Raw genomic sequence first — 25,657 nt, 5'->3', positions numbered from 1 at the left:
CTCGCGGTATAAGACTACCCCCCTTCTGAGGCAACACCATTTAAAAAAAAACAGTAGAACCATTAAAAAACACAAAGCAAGAATGCCAACTACTCATCCGCCATGCTGTGATATGTCATAAAGTAAATCAAACAATAATAAACACAGAGATCTATTGAATGCCTCAACTATGGAAAGTAGAATTTTTCACTAACCAAACCTATACCACTTTTGGGTTACATTCTATGGGAATTGTCCACCAAAATGCATTTAATAACCCCCCCTGTCATATGTCCCAGATTTACCTGTCCCTCCTGGGTGCCTGGGACCTCAAATGCAAACAGCAGGATGTATAGTAGTAGATCAGTGAATGGATTTACCCAGGGAAGTATGGTGAGCGGTGTATTATTTTAATGAATACAACACCTGCTTGGATTGGCAGAGGCTGTAGCATCATCAGCCCTTGTCTCTCTCTCTCTCTCTGCCAATCCGAGAAGGCTACTCTATGTAGCCTGCTCGGATTGGCAGAGGTTGTTACTCCAATCCAAGCAGGCTCTGTATTCATTAATAGAATACATCGGTCGCCGGGATTGGCTCAACGGCGTATACTGTTTGTAGCTGAAGCCACATACATACATATATATATATATATATATATATATATATATATATATATATATATATATATATATATATATATATATATATATCTCACTGCTCATTTAAAAATGACATTTTTCACAAACTTTTTTTTTGATACATGTCCCCCAGGGTAGGACCCCTATAAACATTGCATGCCCAATTACTTGCATATAAGCCTTCAAAATGGGCACTTTTGATTTTTGACGTTAGAGCTGCATTGACTTGAATAGGGTTTGTTATTCGGGTCCAAACTTTTGCAGTGTTTGGAAGTTCTGGTGCAAACCGAACAGGGGTCCGTTAAGCCCATCCCTACTCTCCAACAGATCACCCTTAATTGTGCACACCATCACTAGCTGAAATGCCTGCTCACCTCAAAATTGAGTTAATTTAGCTCGAAATGGTCTTTCTTTCAACTCCTCTGTGGTGTCTCTCTCCTCCACACCAGAACCACTGCTCTCTTGATTCAACAACCTCACAGGTGATTTCATATGGACAGTGGCGTAACTTGAACCTTCAGAGCTCCAATGCAAGAAACCACGAAGTGCCCCCCTGACCAGGCCCTTTCCTACGAGCCTGGTGATGGAACAACAGGGCCCAGTCGCAAGTGGGTGGCTGCATATAGAGGAACTGATCTCTCCATTTCCCCCCTGCTTCTCCTCCTCTCCCTCCCACAGCCATTTAGCAGCTGCAGGAGGAAATGGAGAGATTGGAAAAAGATTGAGAAACATAGAGGAATCAGTCAGGGCACCCTTGAAGTATACCCCTAGGTGAATGGGGCTCCACTGCAACCACTCTGCAACTGTGTGCACTGCATGCAGTTGCAGCCTAGTGATGATGCATTTAAGGGGGTTAAACCAGGCGGTCAGGAGGCAACATATTGCCTCTTTACTGGCTGTCAAATGACTCTGAACAGTGAACTGAGCATGCATCGCTTTTCAGAGGAAAGGCATTTTTTTGCAGGCACTATGAACAAGCAAGGAAAAATCAATTCTGATTTTACACATATAGGGGGTCAGGATTAAACAGCTATTGTGCCTGAAAAAAAAACTCCTCAGTGTGAAAGGGGTCTTAAGGTTTCAGTCATTGAGCTTTCTGCACTACTGCGATTAGACCTAGTACCATGTGATTGGTATGACCAATCACAGAGCTCACACAGTAGTAAACAATGACATAAGAGATTACTGCTGTCCATATGCTATGTTACATCTGTACCAGGGTCAATCCCACTGGCACCTTTACTGTAGTGGAAGAAATGGAACTTCCTCCCATCACCCCTCCCCCCCCTACTGTGACTTCAGAACCCACAAGCGATGACACGTTTTTGGCTTGTTTATTAACAAAACGTTAACGGTTTGTACAGCATTTGACCAAACTGATCAGATACATCGGAGGGCAGAGGAGAGATATGGAGTCTAATAGACCCTGATTTCTGCAAAAAGAGGACATGTCACTGTTCATGCTATTAAAAAAAAATAATAATAATATAAATTATATTATTTTTATTTTATTTTTTTAATAGCATGAACAGTGACATGTCCTCTTTTTCCCAGAACTCCCTTTTGGGTATCTTTTGTGACTCGTGATCCCTCATGCCAAAAGACTGCTTTGCATCCTATACTTCTGTGAGAAAGCCCCTTCTCCTATCCTGGAAAGGACCGAGGTCACCAACACGATCCCAGTAGCTGAAACTGGTTAATGACCCTCTTTCCCTAGTACAGACTAACCTTTAAATTCTGAAAAAAGTTAAGACAGTTAATAAAATCTGGGGCAAGTGGATAGCGAGTCCCTTGACCCTGACTCCTGTGTCATTATACTGAACTATAACCGTCTGTATGGTCATCTGTTATCTACTACCCTTTGGCGGTTATTAAATGGATCTTCTGGTATTATATGCAGTGTTGGTCATCTTATTTTAAAAAAGTAATTAGTTAAGTTACTTCTCCCAAAAAGTAATTGGGTTAGTAACTCAGTTACTACATTGGAAAAGTAATTAGTTACTCAGCAAAGTAACTGACTTTTTTTTTTATATTCTAAGGGGCGGGTCTAGTATTACTGTAAGCAAGGGGCGCTTTCCCCCTGCACGTCTGTTCCCCCTGCCCCCACTACACATCTATCATTCCCCCCACAAACATATCTGTTTCCCCTCTGTACATCTGTCCCCCCCCAAACTCACAGATTGGATCATTTTTCGGATCAGCAGATAATTGAATTTGCAAAAACCTGTGAAAATTCCACCACCATATAGTCCCCACTCTAATATCCACAATCTCCCCACTGTAATATTAGCCGAGTATGGCTGGGTATTACCGGGTATGGCAGAGCATTGGCTGGGTATGGAGGCCATCTGATTTCTCCCCTCCACTGTTAAGATCTGTACACAGAGGGGAGAGAGAGGAACCGGCTTCATCATGACGCCGGTTTGTTTACAAGTGATCGCTCAGTCATTTGATAGAGCAATCACATTGTAAACGGCCGACGGGTGCACCAAGATGTCCGCCGCTCCGGAGCTAGGCCGAAGCCTTTCCCAAGGCCGCGGAGTGCTCTGTATCGCGGCGCTTGACGATCCTTTGCACCATAGTGGCAGTAGATGTAATTACGGCAATTACATCTACAGCCCCCCGTGGCGGTGGATGCAATTGCGGCAACGCCGCCCAATTAATGGAAACGGCGTTACCATGAGGGGGAGAAGAGTAATCAGTTAGATTACTCGTTAGCCCCTAAAGTAACGTCATTAATTAATGCCGTTTACTTTAACTCCGTTACTTACAGCACTGATTATATGTGAAACTGCATATTCCTCACAATAAAATAAAAATAAAGTAAAAATACTAAGACATGTGAAATAGGGGAATGTAAACGGTTTGATTTTGTACTTTTTTTGGAGCGGGCATTGTGTTGCCATTGTGGCTCTAATGTTTTTTTTTGTGTTTGTACCGTATATACTCGAGTATAGGCCGACCCGAATATAAGCAGAGGCCCCCAATTTACCCCCAAAAAAACTGGCAAACTTATTGACTCGTGTATAAGCCGAGGGTGAGACATGCCTGTCCATCCCTGTGTGTGTGTCCGTCCATCCCTGTGTGTCCGTCCATCCCTGTGTGTCCGTCCATCCCTGTGTGTCCGTCCATCCATCCCTGTGTGTGTGTGTGTGTGTCCATCCATCCATCCATCCCTGTGTGTGTGTGTGTCTCCATCCATCCATCCATCCATCCCTGTGTGTGTGTGTCTCCATCCATCCCTGTGTGTGTGTGTCTCCATCCATCCATCCATCCATCCCTGTGTGTGTGTGTCTCCATCCATCCATCCATCCATCCCTGTGTGTGTCTCCATCCATCCGTGTGTGTGTGTGTGTGTGTGTGTGTGTGTGTGTGTGTGTGTGTCCAGCCTACCTTTGTCCCGAGCCTCCGTCCCGTGCCTTGCCTCCTTGCCTCCGTCCCGTGCCGTGCCTTGCCTTGCATCCGTCCCGTGTCGTGCCTTGCCCCCGTCCCGTCCCGTGCCGTGCCTTGCCTCCGTCCCGTGCCCTCTTCGTCGGCGGCCATTGTAAAATTCAAAAGCTGCGCCGCCGCCTTCGCCTGTGATAGGCGGAACACTGAATTTCCCAGCAGCCTGTGTTCCGCCTATCACAGACGTCGTATCATCCTCGTCCGTAGTACGAGGATGATACGATGTCCGTGATAGGCGGAACACAGGCTGCTGGGAAATTCAGTGTTTCGCCTATCACAGGCGAAGGCGGAGCCGGAGGCACGGCTTTTGAATAGAATGGCCGCTGTCTGTCTGCTCGACACGCTGATCGAGCGGGCAGACAGCGATGACTCGAGTATAAGCCGAGGGGGGCACTTTCAGCCTCAAAAAAGAGGCTGAAAATCTCGGCTTATACTCGAGTATATACGGTATGTCTTTAAAACTAAATAAATATCTTTAAAAAAAAAAAAAAAAAAAAAAAAAAAAAGAAGATGATCTTACAATTTTAGCCACAGCTAATCATTTTAAAAATGTGTATCAAGCATATTAAAATAGGTGAACAGAAAAAAAAAAAAAAAACACTTTTAGCTTATTGCCATGATCTTTAATCTGAACTGCAGACCTGTACAATACTACTGTTCTCTATAATGAATTTACAACACAGGCTTGCATGCCTACAGATGGTTCTAAAAAGCAAAAAACTGCCAAAAAAATAAAAAACGCACAACATATTTTGCCATTTTTATCCTTTACTCAGTCACGAATAAGTATTAATACTTCCAAAGTAATTTCTGCAGCTTCATTTGGTTTGCAATCCAACTTTCTAATTGCTTGGTCTCTTCACAAAACTAGAGGATTAAAAATAAAATGAATGCCGTTTTCTCATCTGCTTCCTACTATCTTAACTATGAAGGACAGAAGCCAGCAGAAACAGAACTTCAAAGTTTTGGATTTCTAAAGCAGGAAAGTAGTAAAACAAAAAGGAAAACGTGGTGCTAACCAGTTACATGGTTAACAGGCAAAACGTAGGAAGATTAAATGCATGTCAAAGACTGAAATAAAAGACTTGTGAGCATATACTCTAACAGCTCATACAGGCACACTTGCTCCACACTGAGGTTCAGTCCATACCCATAGGTGTTGTAACCTCTACATCTCTGGATTTAGAGTTCATCAGCTCACGACGAATCTCATTACATATTTGAGGGTGGTTGTGGATTCTCAATAGTTCATGTAAAGCCTCCTTTTGTTCTGATGACATATCTTCCTTGTACCTCTGACAAAGTGTGAGTAGACTTTGATGCCACAAGACAGGGAGCTCTCTCCGGTCTGAGCGGAAAGCCAGGAAGTGGAAGACAAGTGCATCCAGCACTCGAAAGGGAAGAGCATACTTTTTATCAATCAACAGTCTCAGGAAAATACTATTAGCTCCATTATATTCCATCTCTGCTATCTTCAGCATTGCAGCACTAGAAAGTAGAGGTAAAAGAATTTGAAATTAAACTTTGCAAACTGATTAAACAGAGTATAATACAATGACATTTTGTAAAAAAGATTGAATAGATGCAGAAGAATCTGTCACGCTTATTTGATAAATCTATGTGGGAAAATTCTTTCAATGCTCAGGAGCCCCACAAATATATCAGCTGCCATACGGATCAAATTAAAATTATAGACAATTCCATTGCAAACAAAAAGAAACAACTCCTCCAAAATGTCACCTATGGACAATGTTGGCCATTGTAGTTTTTCAGTTTCATGGGCATGTGCAAATTTTGAGGCATATACTACTAGGCACAACATAATCTACATTTTGGCCCTTGAGACCTAGGGCTCCTCCTACCAGGACAGGAAACGCATTAACCCCCACCGGACAAAAGTGCGGTCCTCCAGGCCCCATGTCAGTATTTCTAAGAACCGTAGGATGTACCTACAAAACATCCAAAAAGTCCAAAAATTTGGTTAAAAAAAATGAATTTTTCTTCGTTTCGGTTACCGTATATACTCGAGTATAGGCCGACCCGAATATAAGCCGAGGCCCCCAATTTACCCCCAAAAAAACTGGCAAACTTATTGACTCGTGTATAAGCCGAGGGTGAGACATGCCTGTCCATCCCTGTGTGTGTGTCCGTCCATCCCTGTGTGTCCGTCCATCCCTGTGTGTCCATCCATCCATCCATCCCTGTGTGTGTGTGTGTCTCCATCCATCCATCCCTGTGTGTGTGTGTCTCCATCCATCCATCCCTGTGTGTGTCTCCATCCATCCATCCATCCCTGTGTGTGTGTGTATCCATCCATCCCTGTGTGTGTGTGTGTGTGTGTGTGTGTGTGTGTGTGTGTGTGTGTGTGTGTGTGTGTGTGTGTGTGTGTGTGTGTGTGTGTGTGTGTGTGTCCAGCCTACCTGTGTCCCGAGCCTTTGTCCCGAGCCTCCGTCCCGTGCCTTGCCTCCGTGCCTTGCCTCCGTCCCGTCCCGTGCCGTGCCTTGCCTTGCCTTGCCTCCGTCCCGTGCCCTCTTCGTCGGCGCCTCGGCGGCCATTGTAAAATTCAAAAGCTGCGCCGCCGCCTTCGCCTGTGATAGGCGGAACACTGAATTTCCCAGCAGCCTGTGTTCCGCCTATCACGGACATCGTATCATCCTCGTCCGTAGTACGAGGATGATACGATGTCCGTGATAGGCGGAACACAGGCTGCTGGGAAATTCAGTGTTCCGCCTATCACAGGCGAAGGCGGAGCCGGAGGCGCGGCTTTTGAATTATAGAATGGCCGCTGTCTGTCTGCTCGACACGCTGATCGAGCGGGCAGACAGCGATGACTCGAGTATAAGCCGAGGGGGGCACTTTCAGCCTCAAAAAAGAGGCTGAAAATCTCGGCTTATACTCGAGTATATACGGTATAAAATTTAGCAGATTAGTAATTTTTTCTTCATAAATTTTGGCCAAAATGTATACTACTACATATCTTTGGTAAAAATAAGTACAAATTGGTGGATATTATTTGGTCTTTGTGAAAGTTATAGAGTCCACAAGCTATAGTGCCAATATCTGAAAATTGATCACACACGAAGTACTGACGGCCTATTTCAATTCTTGAGACCCCAACATGCCAGAAAAGTACAAATACCCCCCAAATGACCCCTTTTTGGAAAGAAGACATTCCAAGGTATTTAGTAAGAGGCATGATGAGTTTTTTAAAGTTGTAATTTTTTCCCACAATTCTTTGCAAAATCAAGATTTTTTTTTACTTTTTCTTTTTTTTTTTTTTTAACAAAATTGCCATATTATCAGTTTATTTCTCACACAGCATATGCATACCACAAATTACACCCCAAAACACATTCTGCTATTACTCCCGAGTACGGCGATACCACATGTGAGACTTTTACACAGTGTGGCCACATACAGAGGCCCAACATACAGGGAGCGCCATCAGGCGTTCTGGAGCACCCAGGAAAATTCTGACATTTCTCTCCTACATGTAAAAATAATCATTTATTTGCTAGAAAATTACATAGAACCCCAAAACATTATATATATGTTTTTTTACCAAACACCCTGGAGAATACAAAGGTGGTTGTTGCAACTTTTTATCTCGCACGGTATTTGCGCAGCAATTTTGGAAATGCTTTTTTTTGGAAAAAAAAAAAAAAAAAAAAACCCCAGTAAAGTTAGCCCAATTTTTGCATAATGTGAAAGATGAAGTTACGCTGAGTAAATAGATGCCCAACATGTCACTCTTCAAAATTGCACACGCTCGTGGAATGGCGCCAAACGTCGCTACTTAAAAATCCCCATAGGCGACGCTTTAATTTTTTTTTTACTGGTTATATGTTTTAAATTACAGAGGGAGGTCTAGGGCTATAATTATTGCTCTCGCTCCAACATTCGCAGCGATACCTCACATGTATGGTTTGAACACCGTTTTCATATGTGGGTGGGACTTACGTATGCGTTCGCTTCTGCATGCGAGCACATGGGGACAGGGGCGCTTTAAAAAAAAAAAAAAATGTTATTGTTCATTTTACTTTATTTTAGTTTGACTAAGGGGGAAGAGAGATCGGTGTCAGCAGCGATGTGGGCTGCATCTGCAGTGCCCACATCGCTGCTCACCGAAAATTAACCCCTCAATTCCCTGCCAATACCGTGCAACACCCGCCAATACCGTGCAACACCCGCCAATATCCTGCAACGCCATACTCTGAGATACCCAGCCATAGTCGGTGATACCCTGCAATACCCAGCTATAGACACCCCCCCCCCCCTCCCGCCGCCCTCCGGTGCTTCTACCGACTCGCCAATATGATCAAATCCAGAATCTTTTTTTTTTTACAGGCTTCCCAGCTTAGAGATGAGATGCGGGGTCTTATTGACCCCATATCTCACTGTAAAGAGGACCCGTCATGCCATATTCCTATTACAAGGAATGTTTACATTCCTTGTAATAGGAATAAAAGTGATCAAAAAATTTATTTTTGGGGAAAAAAATGTCAAACTAAAATAAAGTAAAATGAACAATAACATAACTTTTTTTTTTTTTTTTAAAGCGCCCCTGTCCCCATGTGCTCGCATGCAGAAGCGAACGCATACGTAAGTCCCGCCCACATATGAAAACGGTGTTCAAACCACACATGTGAGGTATCGCTGCGAACGTTAGAGCGAGAGCAATAATTCTACCCCTAGACCTCCTCTGTAACTCAAAACATATAACCAGTAAAAAAAATAAAAATATTTAATCGTCGCCTATGGGGATTTTTAAGTAGCGACGTTTGGCGCCATTCCACGAGCCTGTGCAATTTTGAAGAGTAACATGTTAGGTATCAATTTACGCGGTGTAACTTCATCTTTCACATTATGCAAAAATTGGGCTAACTTTATTGTGGTTTTTTTTTTTTTTTTTTTTTTTTTAAGCACAAAACTTTTTTTTCCAAAAAAAAAAAAAAGCATTCGAAAAATTGCTGCGCAAATACAGTGCGAGATAAAAAGTTGCAACGACCACCATTGTATTCTCCAGGGTGTTTGCTAAAAAAAACATATATAATGTTTTGGGATTCAATGTAATTTTCTAGCAAATAAATGGTGATTTTTACATGTAGGAGAGAAATGTCAGAATTGTCCTGGGTGCTCCAGAACGCCTGATGGCGCTCCCTGCATGTTGGGCCTCTCTATGTGGCCACACTATGTAAAAGTCTCACACATGTGGTATCGCCGTACTCGGGAGTAATAGCAGAATGTGTTTTGGGGTGTAATTTGTGGTATGCATATGCTGTGTGAGAAATAAACTGATATGACAATTTTGTGAAAAAAAATAAAAAAAAAATCTTGATTTTGCAAAGAATTGTGGGAAAAAAAATGACAACTTCAAAAAATTCATCATGCCTCTTACTAAATACATTGGCATGTCTTCTTTCCAAAAAGGGGTCATTTGGGGGGTATTTGTACTTTTCTGGCATGTTAGGGTCTCAAGAATTGAAATAGGCCGTCAGTACTTCAGGTGTGATCAATTTTCAGATATTGGCACCATAGCTTGTGGACTCTATAACTTTCACAAAGACCAAATAATATCCACCAATTTGTACTTATTTTTACCAAAGATATGTAGTAGTATAAATTTTGGCCAAAATTTATGAAAAAAAAAAAATTACTAATCTGCTAAATTTTATAACAGAAACGAAGAAAAATTCATTTTTTTTTTTACAGAATTTTCTGTATTTTTTCTCTTTTATAGCACAAAAAATAAAAAACCCAGCGGTGATTAAATACCACCAAAAGCAAGCTCTATTTGTGTGAAAAAAAGGACAAAAATTTCATATAGGTCCAGTGTTGCATGACTGAGTAATTGTCATTCAAAATGTGAGAGCACCGAAAGCTGAAAATTGGTCTGGTTATTAAGGGTGTTTAAGTGCCCAGTGGTCAAGTGGTTAAAAAGTGGATGTAAACATTTTTTAACCACTTGAGACCCGCGCTATAGCCGAATGACGGCTACAGCGCGGACCTCCTTTGCCGGGACTACGTCTATTGACGTCGTCCCGTGCACGAGCAGCCTTCGCTCCCCCTGAGGGGCGCGCGCGGCGCACTCTGATCGGCAAGTCTATGAGACTCGCCTGATCACCGATCCGAGCAAGGGGTCGATCCCGACCCCTTATCACGTGATCAGCTGTCAGCCAATGACAGCTGATCATGTGATACAACGGAGCCGGTAATCGGCTATTATTCCTATAAAAGAGAAAATAAAAGAGCCAATCACTGGCGGTCGTGATCGGGACATCAGTCCCGATCACGGCCAGCCCTGCCAGTGCCCACCTGCCCCCTGCCAGTGCCACCTCAAAAAATAAGTGCCCCCGTCAGTGCCCACAGTGCCACCCAGCAGTGCCAACAATCTGCCTCAACAAAGGTGCTACACCCCAGTGCCACATATCCGTGCCCATCAGTGTCATCTACCAGTGCCCATCAGAGCCACCTATCAGTGGTACCTATCAGTGCCCCTTAGTGCCACCCATCCGTGCCATCTTATCTGTGCCCATCTTTGCCCACCAGTGCAGCCTATCAGTGCACTTCAATGAAGGAGACAAATGACCTGTTTGCAAAATTTTATAACAAACTATTACACATGATTTTTTATTTTTTTTGCATCTTTTGTTTGTTTAGCAAAAAATAAAACTCCCAGCTGTAATTAAATACCACCAAAAGAAAGCTCCATTTGTGGGGGAAAAAAAAAAAATGATAAAAATTTCATTTGGGTACAGTGTTGTATGCCCGCGCAATTGTCATTCAAAGTGCATCAGCGCTGAAAGCTGAAAATTGGTCTGGGCATGAGGGGGGTTTAAGTGCCCAGTAAGCAAGTGGTTAATTTAGGCTTGAAACTTGTACAGTATGGGATTTCATATCATCTGTGCCCAGTCTTGCCATGAAGAGTTAATCCAACTCTGAGCAATCCTCTTATTCTTTTTTCAGTGAGATCAAAAGAAACAAATACCAGTCAGTTTGCCCCCCCCTGTTGTGAGTGACAGGCGAAAGAAAGGATGAGAGTGGGTTTACATCCACTTTAAGCTAAGGAATTTAATTGAAAATATCCTCCAGGGGCTCAAAAGGGAATTCTACCAGATTTTGAAGCACCAAGGACAGGTCTCAGGTTGGACAACTTCTAACTACCACCAGCCTGGACCTAGATATTGATTTAAAGAATCTAGCTATAGTGGGATTTTCCAAGAGAGCAAAACGGGAGAAAGACACTGACAGCTGCCGCCTCTACTTTTTAAGTACTAACTGAAATACCCTTGTCGACCTCCTCCTGAAAAAATTCAAAATTGATGGATCATGAGTTAATCTTTTCAGATAACGAGTTAAATTTCTTCCAGACTTTGGAATATATAGCTCTATTAACCAGCTTTTCACAATTTACCAGGGTCTTGACAACCTTGTCTGAAGAAAAGATACTAAGCCCCCAGGGGTTTTCAGATTTCAAGACGTCAAGCTCAAGGAACCCACCTGTGGATGCGAGTTGAGGCTCTGAGACTAGAGTGTGCAACAGGGAAAACCGTGGCCCCTTGGGCCAAAAAGGGGCTATTAGAATGAGATCTGTCTCTTCTAAAAGAAAGTTTTGTGCTCATCCCCTTCAGTCCCCCATTCCCCCCTGCTACACCCCAACCTTCCAATTCCTTCCCCACTCTCTTTCTTCTTCCCCAGATTCTACCTTACAATGACAAAGATCTGGAGGTTCTCATCCTCATTCATAAGATGATTTGTAATACACGGCAGGCTAAGCCGACACCTACTAGCAAAAGGCTGCACCTGTATATTTTACTGGTTTATCACCAAGCATACACCAAATATGAAGCCTGTATTGTATTACTCCCTACACCAAACATCCAGTAATAAATGTATATTATGTTGTTTCACTCTGCTAAACACAATAAAATATATATTTGACTCCAAGACCCTTTTCACACTGCCAGAGTTTTTCAGGCGATACAGCGCCTGAAAAAAGCAGCTCCATTCAGTCCAGTGTGAAAAGCCAGCGGTGCGCTGCCAGGGAGACACAAAAAGTCCTGCCAGCAGCTTCTTTGGAGCAGTGAACTCACCGCTCCTCCGCCATTCAATGGGCCAGCGATGCAATACTGGTCGCGTTTTGCGGGCGGATTCAACCCCTTTTGGGTCGCTAGCGGGGGGGGGGGGGGGGGTTTAAAACCTCCCCGCTAGCGGCCGAATAGCGCCGCTAAAACGTCAGTAAGGCGGCGCTAAAAATTGTGCAGTTTCAGCGCCGACGCCACCCGCAACTTAGTGTGAAAGCCGTCTAAGAGAAACTTTTAGAGGACTTCCAGAATTAGCCTGATCGGCATAACAGAGGCTGAATCTTCACGGATTTGATAGAGCATCGAACCCCAATGATTGATCTGCTGGATTAAGGGAAAAGAACTTCTCTGTCTTGCAACTGCTCTGATTTGCAAAAAGATCCGCGTCGAGACATCCCATAGAGTTCCAGACGAAGGGACCAATTACATAGTTGGTGAGCTGAAAAGAGAGACACAAGTCCATCGAGTCCAACCTGTAAAATTTGCCCCCACATAACAGGTAGCGTCCGAGATAATCTGCCAGACCTTTCAGGTGCACTGCTGTGATCGAGGCTAGATTTGCTTCTGCCCGTGATAAGATTTCCTGGGCGATAGATTGAAGTATCCGACTCCTTGTTCCTCGTTTGTTGAGGTATGCAACAGTAGCAATCTGGAGAGTGTGACCCCTGATTTCCATATGAAATGCCTGCAAGGCTCTCTGAATCGAAGAAGTTCCTGCTTCCCTGGGGGGACTGCACAAAGCAAGAGGTCATCAGACCTACTGCTCCTGAGATTACTCTCAGCAAGACCAGTTGATTGGTCTGTAAGGCTGACATTGCCTGAAACATTTTTAAGACTTTCTCCTGTGGGAGGAAAATTTTATGGTTTACTGAACAAGATTTGTATCTCAGATATGTCACCCTCTGGGACGGGGTCAAGGAAGACTTGTCTTTATCAACTAGCCCAGTGACTGTAGGAAGTAGTGTATGGTCTAGAGATCTGCTAACAATTTTTGGTATGAATTTGCCACTAAGAGGTCGTCCAGATAAGGGACAACAGTTATGGCCTTCAATCTAAATGGAGCCAGCGCCTCTCCCAACACCTTTGTACAAAAGGCTTGGGGCTGAGGACAGCCCAAAGGGGAGGGCTTGAAATTGAAAGTGTCGGATCTCTGTCCCCGTCTTGACGGCTAATCCCAAGAACCTTTGGAAAGCTGGATATATAGGGATGTGCAGACAGGCATGCCTCAAATCATCGTTTCCATATAAAAAGGCTTGTACCTGATCAAGCTGTTTAGAGACCGGAGGTTCAGGATAAGCTGATATATTTTCCCAGACAGCTTTCTGATGACAAAAATATGGGAATAAAATCCCTTGCCATGCTCCGACCGGAGAACTGGGATAAGGACACTTTGATCAAGCAAGTCTCCAATCTGGAGACCCAGGGACTTCGCTTTTACCCGATCTTGGGGAAGGAAAGTGACCGATAATCTCTGTGGTGGCTGGGAAGAGAATTCTAGCCTGCACCCATTGGTCACTAGGTCCAGGATAAATGGTCTTGAGGTGACTGCTCCCCACTGTGGGAGAAAAGCCCTCAATCTTCCACCCACTGGGAGACACGAGTCACTGTGGCTTGGCAGGCTGTTGAGGGTTAAACAAACCCCCCCTTTGCCTCTGCCATTGAGCCCTGTCCAGTGTTTTTTTTGGGCCCATTGTCATTTTCTCTTGGACCCTGCCTACTTTGGCCACTAAATGTTTTCTGGCTGTCGGCTTTTTCTTATTCTCACGGAAGGCCTTTTTTCTGTCGGCCGTGCACTCCAGTTCCTCTTGCAGACCGGGGCCAAAAAAGATGATCGCCTGTTAAGGGAAGACCACATAGGCAACATGTAGAAGCAGTGTTGCCTGACCAGGTTTTAAGCATAGGCGTCTTCTGACTGAATTCACCAAGGCTGAGATCCTAGCTGTCATTCTAACCCACCAGTGTCCGAAAAAGGAGAGGGAAGGACTTCAGAATCTGCTCCCTAGAGGTTCCTGCCAACAGATGAGTTTGTATTTTTGTCAACCAAACTTCTAGGTTTCTGGCTACATAAGTGGATGCTAGGGCCGAATTAAGATTAAAAATGAGTCCCACACCCTGCATAGAAGCATATCTCCTCTTTTATCCATCAGATCCCTAAGCGTACCCAGATCGTCAAAAGCTAGGTCTGTTTTTTGAAACTTTCGAAAGAGGTGCGTCTAACCTGGGACTTTTGTTCCATGGCTGCGCTGTGTCCTCCTCAAATGGAAACCTTTTTTTATGTTACCGGGAAAAAATGTTTTTCTGTCTGAAATTCCCCACTCCAGCTTGATCGTATCAAGCAGGCAATGATGCACAGGGAAAAACTCTAGCCTTTTTCTTATGCAAACCTTTGTACATAAGATCATATTTACACAATTGTACCTTCTCTTTTTCAAGTGTCGTATAGATGGCCTTCAATAAGTCACCAACGTCTTCCAATGTCAACTTCTAACTCAATCCCTTTAGGTATTCTCTACCCCTGGGCTCTGTATCTGACCCCGATTCTTCCTGAGAAGAATGGGTAGATCTGGCTTCTTTCTCAGTCTTCACTCTGCTGTGTAGCGCTAGGACAGGCTGGAGTCCTGGAGTTGGACCCTGTGAGGGGACCTAGATTTTAGCAACCAGTGTTTTGAATGAGCTGATGTTGACATTCATCTCTAACATCAGCATTTTCTGACAGGAAACTACTGGGTTATCCTTGACTAGACTGTCTGTACAAGTGCAGCAAACTGATTTGCTCAATGGAGGAGCTCAATTTGTTTCCGCAGACCACACATTTCCTTTTAAAGGTGACTGCACTTGGGTCTTGTCCTGAGTCTTGGTCTGTAACAAACAAAATCTTTTGAGTCTCTTAACTGTTCAGGTGGAGCTTATGTTTTTACCTCTGTGCCATGTTGCTATTTTCTCATGGTAATAAATATTACTCATGTTACCCTGATATGCATTTATTATTGTTTTCTGCTGCCTAAAAACCACGATTGTGGGGGAACTTGTTCCATTTTTTTCTGTAACATACAAAATGACCCATAGTGTAATTTAAGCCACCAACACTCCATAACAACTCATGCAGGAGGGAGGAAAACGTGTCCCCTTCACAAAGTCCCCTCACTGGATATGCAAGGAGGAGGTGTAAACACTCCTCCAAGCTTACTTGTGAGGTGTTGGTGCTTCAGAGGACTCCATCCTGCCCCTCTGGTGGTCCGCAGCCTCTGCTGTGTCTTCGCCTTTTCAAAACACCAGCCTCCCAGGGTCCCTGTTTGTGCCATTCTAAGACAGGAACCAGCATCTCTGGCAACCGATGATGACTTCTGCCGCCCTGGAGGCATTTCCTGTGGGCCAGCTTGGAAAGCATAACTCTGTTTCAGCCCCCCCCAAGCATCTGCAGCTTCCTCTTTCCTCTGCAAATACAGCCAGGCTGTCAGTAGTGAGAAGCAAGGACAGCAGCCACCAACCTACTCCCTCGGTGGAGGTGCCGCTCTAGGTAGAAAAGGTAAGAATACTCCCCAACAGCCACATGAGCCATTAAGGAAACATGTTACACCACCACCCCCGTAGTCTTACAGACTCTGCAAATGATGTAACTACATTCACAGCTCTGATGGTGGATGGGAGGGAACATATTTCAATTAGTATTGGATCCCCCCCAGTCATACCTACAGTGCCACCCCTCTGATCCTGCCCTCCCAGAGCCCTGCTCTTTGTGAAGTGATTAATTTACATATGAATGAAATGCCTTCATAAAAACCTCCTGTAGCCCTGCCTCTGTAGTTATGCAGTAAGCCTTTATTCTTTGGCATGCTGCAAGACAGGAATGACACATTTACACCTGCTTTGCAGACTGAAGAGCGATTTGCATTTGACAGGCAGGTGAGGAGTTGTATCACCTCCTCATCAATCAAATATTTTGACGAGAGATCGAGGGCAGGGCCAAGTCACCCAGTTTGTGTCAATAGGGGGAAACCGTCGAAGAGGGGCCTGGAGCGCCGGTGGGTACCAGAAAAGGAGGATCAGGCTACTCTGTACAAAACCATTATACAGAGCAGGCAAGTATAACATTTTATTTTGTTTAAATAATAATCAAAGGTTTAAAATCGCTTTAACAAATGCTTTGCTAAAGCTCTCTCTACATTGTAGTTCTATTCAAGCTCAAGTCCATATGAACAATGCCTAAAAAAACATCTTTGACTACTTACATTGTGCGTTTGGTATTGAAAATGGTAACTATGCACATACTATTACATTTTTAGGTAGGATAAGTACTGATTTATTTTTTACTTTATTCTGTCTCTAGTAATCAGTATATGAATTCAGGCAGGTACCTGGAGTGAAGTACAGGGATGGAGCATTTTGTTAGAATACTTCCAATAATCACAGCTTCTCTCAAGGTGCATGATCCAGACTCACAAAGTGGTATGAGGATTCCTAGAAAAAAAAAAAGGGAATAGCTTATTTGGTCATTTTCTCACATGGTATGATACACAAGCAACCTATTGAAAAAAAATGGATTTTGCAGAATGTACATAAATATGATAGAGATCGGATCAAAGTCCATGACATCTAGGTCACATGACTGCAGACATTTTTTAGACACTCCTTATAAAAGACCAGAGTACAGAAAAGACCAGAAACATACCTGGTATATGCTTTTAGAGAATGGTCAGCAAAGAGCACAGCATCAGCATTTACTCCCTTTAGTTTTTATAAAAAAATAAAAATTAAATAAAAAAGGAAAAACACCACACACACAGAAGCCCATCACTTAGTTACTAAGCATTTTGGTACAGATGTATGCAAAAAGTGCCAAAAACCCCATCTTAAAGCAACCAATCAGGTTTGAAAATGAAAGATTAATTCTGATTAGCTGCTATAGAAAATGTGAAATATTTCTACTACTAAAAAAAAAAAACTTTCATACATAAGCTTCTTTGTGAACATACCTTTAAACCAGGCACCAGGCTTGAATAATGCTTTTTTCAGAGCCATGTAAAGATGGAAATTAAGGCGCTTGTATTCAGCAATGTCATCACGTACACGTGGAAGCAGAACAAGGTTGTAGAAGCGTTGTGCCATACGTTCTGTCAAGTTAGATGAGAAGATGCTGGTAGGATCATAAGGAAAAGTACATTAGATCAAAACATAACAATACAAAAAAAAAAAAAATATATATAAAATCTGGTTTAAATGTTTATACAAAAACACATACCGCGTGGCCTGATACATGGCTGCAGCAGTCCAGGTCTCTGGCTCTGTAATGTACAGGATCTGTTCCCAATTTGCTAGGGCTGGAACTATTTTGAAGGCTTTGGGGAGCTTGCCACTACGATAGGTTGAAAGAACCTAAAAATAGACAATGTTAATGACATGAATGCAAATCTTTAATTTTTTTTTTTTTTTTTTTTTTAAAGTGCGTTTTTCCTATAAAACTTGTGCCATTTTCATTAACCTCTTCCAACTCGCCCCTGGGTCCATTTAACTCTTTCGCTACCTGGTCCTGACAGTGGGGGAGGTTTCACACACAATCCGGTGGCTGCAGCCACTGAGAGGGTGTGTACAACTGACAGGCAGACTCCAGACGGTCAGGTGAAAGCATTTGTGCTGCCGCCCACAACCCCCCCCCCCCCCCCCCCCGTCAACTGGCTGAACCATTTTTTCCTGGCTCCGCTTGCTCATCTGCAGGGAGGGAGGAGGAGAGAATACACATGTCTGCTCTCTCCTCCGCCTCATGATGTGATCTTGAAAGCGGCATCTATGATGCCACTTCTGGGTCAGCCTGTGTCCCAGGCAAGCTTAGCTGGAAAGCAATGTTTGTTTGTTTTTTGGAAAAAAAAATTAAAAAAAAAAGTTACACCCAAGCACATAAAATCCCAAACAAAAATATTCAGCCCCCCCAAATGGGGGCGCCTACTCATGAAAACATTGATTGTGGTACACATTGCATATCACCGCGCACGCCAGAGTGAGAGCAATAAGTCTACCTCCTCCGTAACACTAAACTGATGACCTACAGGGGCCTTTAAAGCATCCTCTACAGAAAATATAGGGTACAGAAGTTTGTCACCATTTTACAGGCGCACACAAATTTAAGGTTTGACAAGTTAAGGTTGGATATTTACAATCTCATCTTTTATATTTTACCAAGAATTTGCCTTAAAAATTCACTTTAGTGTGTTTTGTACTGATATTTTGTATTTCCTAGACTTTTGTGGTAACAACGGGTGACAAAAAATTGGAACTACCACAATTTTATTCTCTAGGATGTCTGCTTTCAGAAAATATCAGTTTGGGGTGTAATCGTCAGGCCTAAAAATGTTTATTTATTTTTTTTAAATGTGTGAAGGAAAAAAAACAAAAAGGTAAAAATGGCACTGGCAGCAAAAGGGTTAAAAAGGTTCTGAACGCCAATGGGGCGGGAAGGATCGGCTGTCACAGTGATGCATATGTGTAGCGTGTGGGCATGTTACACAGGTTAAAGTGTTACTAAATCCACAACAGTAAAATCAGCCTGTATATGCAGCATAGCATGCTTGTTACACTCACTGTGGAACTTAAGGGGTTAATACTCTGCATTGTGTAAAAAGGCAGTTTTTTTATTCTGTATGCACAGATCCTCCCCCTCCTGCACTGTATCTGGGGAAGGCCAGCTAACACAGGCAGGATAGGCGACCTGCACATGTGCAGTTGTGTCTTTTATGCTCGAGAGAACATTTACTTGTTCTCAGAGATAGCCACATGTGTATACAGGCTGTAGTGGAAATCTTCTACCCCTTAACTCTCAGCACTGGAGAAACTGTGCAGTTTATCATGTAACATTCAAAAAGGTATATAGTGGTAGTACTTTGAAAAGAAAATGTATAATCTGTGGGGGGGGGTGTGGCGGGCTGATTAACTATTTTCATATTACGGGTTTTAATAACACTTTAAAATGCAACTTTTCCCTGAATAGAAAAATGTCAAGCAGGAAGGATTATTGCCTTGCACCTTGTGAAGTGCATTAGACTGTACACTGAGTGTACGTTCTCTGCATATATCAGTGCTGGTATGGATGAACTCCTGTGCAAGTTATATCATCCTCATCCTGGCCCAGCCAATTAAAATGAGCAAAGACAGAGAGAAGATGTCAGTGCCTGTGAGAAAGCTCATGGGCATTACATTATTGGAGGGGAGCATTAGCAGGTTTGGTTTTGCTTTAAACATTTTTTAGAATTCCCACCTCCTTTACTCCCTTATACACTTCTAACACTCGAGGGTCCAACTGTGGCATTGGTCTTCCAGAAACCTCCGACATCACCGTTTCCACTTCTGTTTGCTTCTCTGTTATTTTATCCATGATTATGTCAGCAAGAGTCCGTCTACAAAACAGCAAAAGAGAATACCCATTATGAGATCATATGCTACAAAAACGTTAATAGACTGTCATTAAAATGCTTTGTTGTTGCCATTATGGCAATACTGAAACACTTAAGTGTAGCTGCAGCTGTATGCCACAGCCACAAAACTACATCAAAGAAATGGGGCTTGGTGCAAGCTGAACTAGAAAACAATTGTGAATGTCAGGCAATGTTGCATTCGTGTTTTGAAGTCTGTGCCATTGTCTGTAATGCTGATCCAGTAGTTTCAAGGCTTTCTAAAATGCGCACCTTCAACACCCAGAAGTACTGATAAATGTACCTGTTCTGCAATAATGTCTCAAAGTCTCCAAAAACAAGTGAGCAACGGTAGATTATAGCATTGCTTTAACTGAGTAATGTCTCACAAAGATTAGGTGCTATGAGCTAGTTCAAACCAAGTGCGGTCCAGTGCATTTTTAACCACTTAAGGACTGAGCCTCTTTTGGACACTTGTTGTTTACAAGTTAAAATATGTATTTATTTATTTATTGCTAGAAAATCACTTAGAACCCCCAAAGAGAATAAAATGGCGGTCACTGCAATACTTTGTCACACTGTATTTGTGCAGCGCTCTTACAAGCGCAAATTTTTTTCCGTAAAAAACTTGGACTTAAAAAATAAGACATGAGTAAAGTTAGCCCAATTTTTTTTTATATTGTGAAAGATAATGTTACGCCGAGTAAATTGATACCCAACATGTCATGCTTCAAAAATTGCGCCCACTTGTGGAATGGTGACAAACTTTGACCCTTAAACATCTCCATATGCTGTTTGAAAATCTCTACAGGTTACCAGTTTTATGGTAGAGGAAGTAAAGAATTATTGCTTTCGCTGCAACGATCGTGGCAAAACCTGACGTGTGATTTGAACAGTTTTCCTATGTGGGCGCGACTTACATATGCGTTCGCTTCTTCACGTGAGCTCGGCAGAACGGGGCACTTTAACTTAAATTAGTTTATTTTATTTCTTAATTTTTACACTGTCCTTTTTAAAAAAAAAAAGTCACTTTTATTCCTATTACAAGGAATGTAAACAGTAAAAAGAATGACAGGACCACTTAAATGTGAGATCTGGGGTCAAAAAGATCTCACATTACACTTAAACGCAATAAAAATAATAAAAATTCCTCTTTAAGACCATTGGGTCTGTCATACAGTGTTATGGAGCCGAGTGGGGGCCATCTTTCCCTCACTCGGCTCCAAGCCTGTCAGGGGAGAGGACGCGATTCTCTTCATCACAACCAACGGCTCCGGTAAGCGGTGGAGATGGCGGGAGGGAGGGCCCTCTCCCACCCCCGTTAATAGCGATCTCGCAGTGAATCCACTGCAGAGACCACTTTTATCGTAAAGAGGACCACCCACCATTTCTAAAAATACCAGGGTTATGGCAGCTAGCTGCTGCATAACATCGGTATTTAGTGCCAATGTACCGACGTACAGCTACGGTGGTTTGAAGCAATTGGTTAATCTGCATCAAAAAAGCATGCACAGGGTTTTTCATGTATTCCAGTGCAGTGTGTTCCAGTACAGTCAATAGTAGAACATGCTGCATTTTTTCCCCTCTATGGAATGTAGCAAAAAACAAAAATTGGAAAAAACACAGCAAAAACTAATTGGAACGCATTAAAAACATGCATGTAGAACTGAAGGAATTGTGGTGTGAACCACCCTTGGGTTTCTGAGAGACATGTCCTCATATGGTTAAAATATACAAATGAAAGGAATGCTGACCAAATGTCTCCAGTTTGGCATAAATGTGATCAAACAGGTGAATATAAATCTTATCCAGGATGATCAACAGTATATATAATTGAACAACTGGCAGATTTTTTTTTTTTTAATGGTTCTCACCTCACTGGAGGGTTTTTATTCATGAACATTGCAATTGCCTTCTCATCTTCAGGGTTCACCTCCACATGTTCACTATAAGCTGCTGCATCCATAGACGCGGCCTTCTCTAAGGTGGGCCATTCCTCATCCTCCGAGTCAGAGTTTTCAGCTTTACTCTTATAATCTACATGCAAGGAAAAACAAGTTCAAATCATAGAGAGCAAATTTTTTTTTTTCCACAAAAATAGAGTAATGGCTTTAAAATACCAACAAATGCATAACTTAAAAAGAGGCAAAACTTTTTTTTTTCCTTTTCGCCATCTGTGTCCTATTGGGGAGATTTATGTTCACTTCCTGTCTCAGTCAAAACAAGAAGTGAGGAAATTCCTGCAAATTGGGGGAATCACCAGAACTAGTATCCCATTGGGGGACAAGCCAAAATGTGGGATTTTCTTTTACTTTCAATGAGAATAGTAAACAGGACAAATAGAGCGGGTGAATCTTCCTAATGGGAGCACAGGCATCAAAAACCTAATAGGTGTTCTAATACTTCTCTACCCTATCCTAAAAATAATAAAATAAAATAAATGTTGTTTAGTTTAACTCAAACTCCTTTCCCTGAAGGAGTCTCAACTATTCTCCATTTTATCTAAAACAATTGTATTCTATGTATATGTCGACATGGGTCCCCCCTGCTGCCACTCCTGGCCCCTCAAACCTCCCACCACAGCAAGCACTTTTCTATGGAATAACTTGTGTGGGCTCACTCCTGAGCTAGCTCTGTGTCCATTGACACACAGAATGCAGCTTGACCCTGTCCCCTCCTTACTGGCTGACAGTGCATCTGAGCCTACGAGGAGGGAGAGAGCCGCTGCTCTCGTGCACATCACTATATCGAGACCTGGCTCAGGTAAGTAGGGCTAAAATTGACAAACATGGTTATAATAATAGCTGTCCTGCATACAGAATGCATTATTTGTTTACATATCAGGAAATACAGTGCAGCAGGCATACAGCCCAGTACACCCTCCATGCATGTCAGTAAGTGCCTGAGAACTTGTGAATGTGTGAGGAGTAATGCCTCATGGGACATGTAGTCCTGGGCAGGAGGATAACTTTTTTTTTTTTACCTTAATGCATTAAGGTAGAAAACTTCCTGTGACCAACTCTCCACCTAGCCCCTCCTGTATACTTTACTAATCATGATCTGGCACTGTACCTGCTGACAGCAGCAGCACATAACGAAAATTCCCAAAATGACAAACTCCAAAAACGTTCTCGTATGGGAACAGAAAGAGCGATTTCCGTTAATTAATGTTTATCGATTTTGTACGTTCTTCGTCAAGAAAAATCAGAAAAGAAAGACTGCGCATAATCATAAAAAAAATGTTCATCGGTTTCGATTCGCTGTGAAACAGTGAGAAAAATAAATTAAAAAATTGGATGAACGTTGGCCTGATTTTCTTATAGTGTGTACCCCACTTTAGAGTTGTGGAGACTTCCGTGGGGGGGCGGGGGTGTCAGCACAAGTCTTGGCCATTGGAGGAAAGACAGACTGTGTTCCCAGCAGACCAGAAAACTGATCACACTGGGAAGGATGTGCTCTCATGCCTAGTGTGGTCAGTTTTTAATAGGAAAGCAGAGGGACTGGCAGGAACACCAGGGATCTCACACAAAGGAAACAGTGCAAGGAGAACAAGAGACTTGTTCATACAAGTACATGGTTCAAAAGACACATATCAGGAAGATGAAATGTTGGTGGTAACACATTAAACTCTAATGTGGCTTGTCTATTAGTTGCATATGCTACATTATTTTTTCGCTATTTTTTTCCTTCATCAAAAGTGGTGCTCACCTTTAACTTTTCCAGAGTGAGCGGCCACCCCTATCACCTCACACATTTCACTCAACAGGTATTTCCTTTAATCAAGGGTTAGTTCACCGTTCCACATAAAATGAAAAGCTGAACTCACCACTCCCCTGAATCCCTGCTGTACTTACCTCCTTCAATGATTGTCTGCTACCCATGGCAGCTGATGTAGCGGTTTGGGCATTAGATAAATGCCATAATGCTGGCCCCCTAAGGCTTGCAATAGGCAAGCACTTGCCAGCACTAGAAGGTCACTGCACTGACCAATGGGAAAGTCCCTGAGGTCTCGCTTTAGGGCTGGTTTACACCAAAAAAAATGCAGTCCGGCTGCGTTTCTACATGCACTTTTTTTCTCCTCTTTTTTTCATATTAAATAGGCACATGTATATTCCGGTCTATTTTTTATGCATTTTCCCATGTTCCAGTACAGTTCTACTATTCCATTTTCTGCACTTGACTGCACTGGTGTGTGAACTATGCCATTGGAACCCATATAACCTAAAAAAGCTGTACTGGACTGCTTCTGGTGTAAACGGGCATTGGGATAGCATCCCAAAAGAAAGGAGGACACGGTTTTCAGATGCATAGACCACTGCATCAGCTAGTGTGGGCTGTGAAAGCCCACGCTAGCTGATGCAGTGGTCTAGGCATCAGCTAGCTGATGTGGGTAAGGGCTTTGTGGGTTAGTTTTCCTTTTCATATTTTGACATAAGGTGAAATTACCCTTTAAAACGCATCTATAGCCAAAGTATTCAAGAACGCAAAAACACAGTTTGAACTTGTTAAAGTGGAGTTCCACCCACCAAAAAAATTCTAAGTCAGTCGCTACAAAGACCGTAGCTGCTGACTTTACATATTAGGACACTTACCTGTCCAGGGATCCTTGGCTGTCGGCACCGCAGATGATTTTTCAATCGGCTCTCAGGTGCTGCCACTGCCATTCTCTATAAGGGAAAGCAAGCAGTGCTTCCCCTTTTGGGTGGAGCTCCGCTTTCAAGGGGTTGTAAAGGATCGCGTTTTTTCACCTTAATGCATCCTATGTATTAAGGTGAAAAAACATCCGATAATACTGCCCCCCCCCCCAGTTTTACTTACCTGAGCCGGTTCACCTGCTCCGCTCGCCCCCGATGCCCTCTTCGCCGCTCAGCCTGGCGGTTGATTGGCTAGAGTGGATGGATTGGAAGCAGTGCAGCCATTGGCGCTGCTGTCAATCACAACCAATGACGCGGTGCATCTGGGGGCGGGCCGAGTAATACAGTGAGGGGCTATAGCCGGCGGCCCTATCACGGAAGCGCGCCCGCAAGAACCACCATGCGAGAGAGCTTGCATGAAGGTGGTTAGTTCTTGCGGGGAGGAGCTGAGACAGCCGCCAAGGGACCCCAGAAGACCAGGTTCAGGGCCACTCTGTGCAAAACTAGTTGCACAGTGGAGGTAAGTATAACATGTTTGTTATTCAAAAACAAATTGTCTTTACAACCCCTTTAAAGAGAAAGTAAACTCATCAGGGTTTACTTCCTCTTTGATTCCCTGCAAAGGTAAAGCATAATGGACTACTATGCATCGCATAGTAGTTCATTATGTGTCACTTACCTGACACAGGAGCCAACGAAGTCACCGCTGCCCCCTGTAGTCCAGGGCATCCATCTTCTCGGTGGGTCCCGGTGCTCCGCCGCTGTCCTTCGGCGAAGCCATCACTCCCGCGCATGCACACAGGAGCTGCCACTCGTGGCATATCGCTGTTGACAGTGCCGCGCTCAGAGCCTGTATTTCAGCAAATATCTCCTAAACTGTGTAGGTTCAGGAGATATTTCTTGGACCTACAGGTAAGCCTTAATCTAGGCTTACATGTAGGTCAAAGTGGTTTGTAAGGGTTTACAACCACTTTAAGTCTCTGACAAGTAATGGTGGCAAGTCTCTGGAGAGTACAGACACTTTAAACTTCTAGCCACCCCCTACTCCAAAATTAGAACTAAAAGTATTTTTCTGAATAGATGGGTGTGATGGGGGAATAACTAGAGGCGATCAGTAGCACATAGACTAGGCCATACCGAGGACTGTTGTCTTCTGCTTAGCGACTTGTCTCCCCGGTCCATGCTCGGCCTCCAGTTCTTCCTGCTGTAGCCGGGCCTGCTCCAGGATCTTACGTGACAGCTTCTCATCCACATAGCTCTCGTCCTGTGAGTCCTCGTCCCCCTGCCCTCTTTTCTTGCTTCTATTCGTGGCTCTGACCGCCCCATCTTGTATGATCTGGTCAGCCAGCGCCACATGACGGGGAGCCGAACCCCGCGAGCTGCGCTGCTTGGGCATAGCTCCACACGTGCTGACAAGCTGTTAGTGCGCATGCGCCGTGTCTCTCGTCAGTTCCAACGAAGTTGGTGGAACGCAA

The 25,657-nt window shown here is 43.4% G+C and overlaps 1 protein-coding gene across 1 annotated transcript; it reads right to left on the bottom strand.

The window, feature by feature from the left end:
- Positions 1 to 4,665: 4,665 nt before the first annotated feature.
- BYSL (bystin like) lies at positions 4,666 to 25,623 on the bottom strand. Its single transcript, XM_077481385.1, has 7 exons — positions 25,320 to 25,623; positions 21,423 to 21,585; positions 19,395 to 19,533; positions 17,388 to 17,521; positions 17,122 to 17,282; positions 16,504 to 16,606; positions 4,666 to 5,552 (listed from the first exon to the last, which is right to left on the bottom strand). The coding sequence occupies exons 1-7, from the start codon at positions 25,576 to 25,578 to the stop codon at positions 5,204 to 5,206; spliced, it is 1,308 nt and encodes a 435-aa protein (XP_077337511.1). The 5' UTR covers positions 25,579 to 25,623; the 3' UTR covers positions 4,666 to 5,203.
- Positions 25,624 to 25,657: the final 34 nt, after the last annotated feature.

This window comes from Lithobates pipiens, unplaced genomic scaffold (assembly GCF_037356315.1).
Source record: "Lithobates pipiens isolate NorthernLeopardFrog02 unplaced genomic scaffold, aLitPip1_a1.2 Scaffold_16, whole genome shotgun sequence".
Taxonomy (NCBI): Eukaryota; Metazoa; Chordata; class Amphibia; order Anura; family Ranidae; genus Lithobates; species Lithobates pipiens.
Note: the sequence above shows the minus strand (reverse complement) of the source record. Positions and strands in the feature narration are given on the sequence as shown.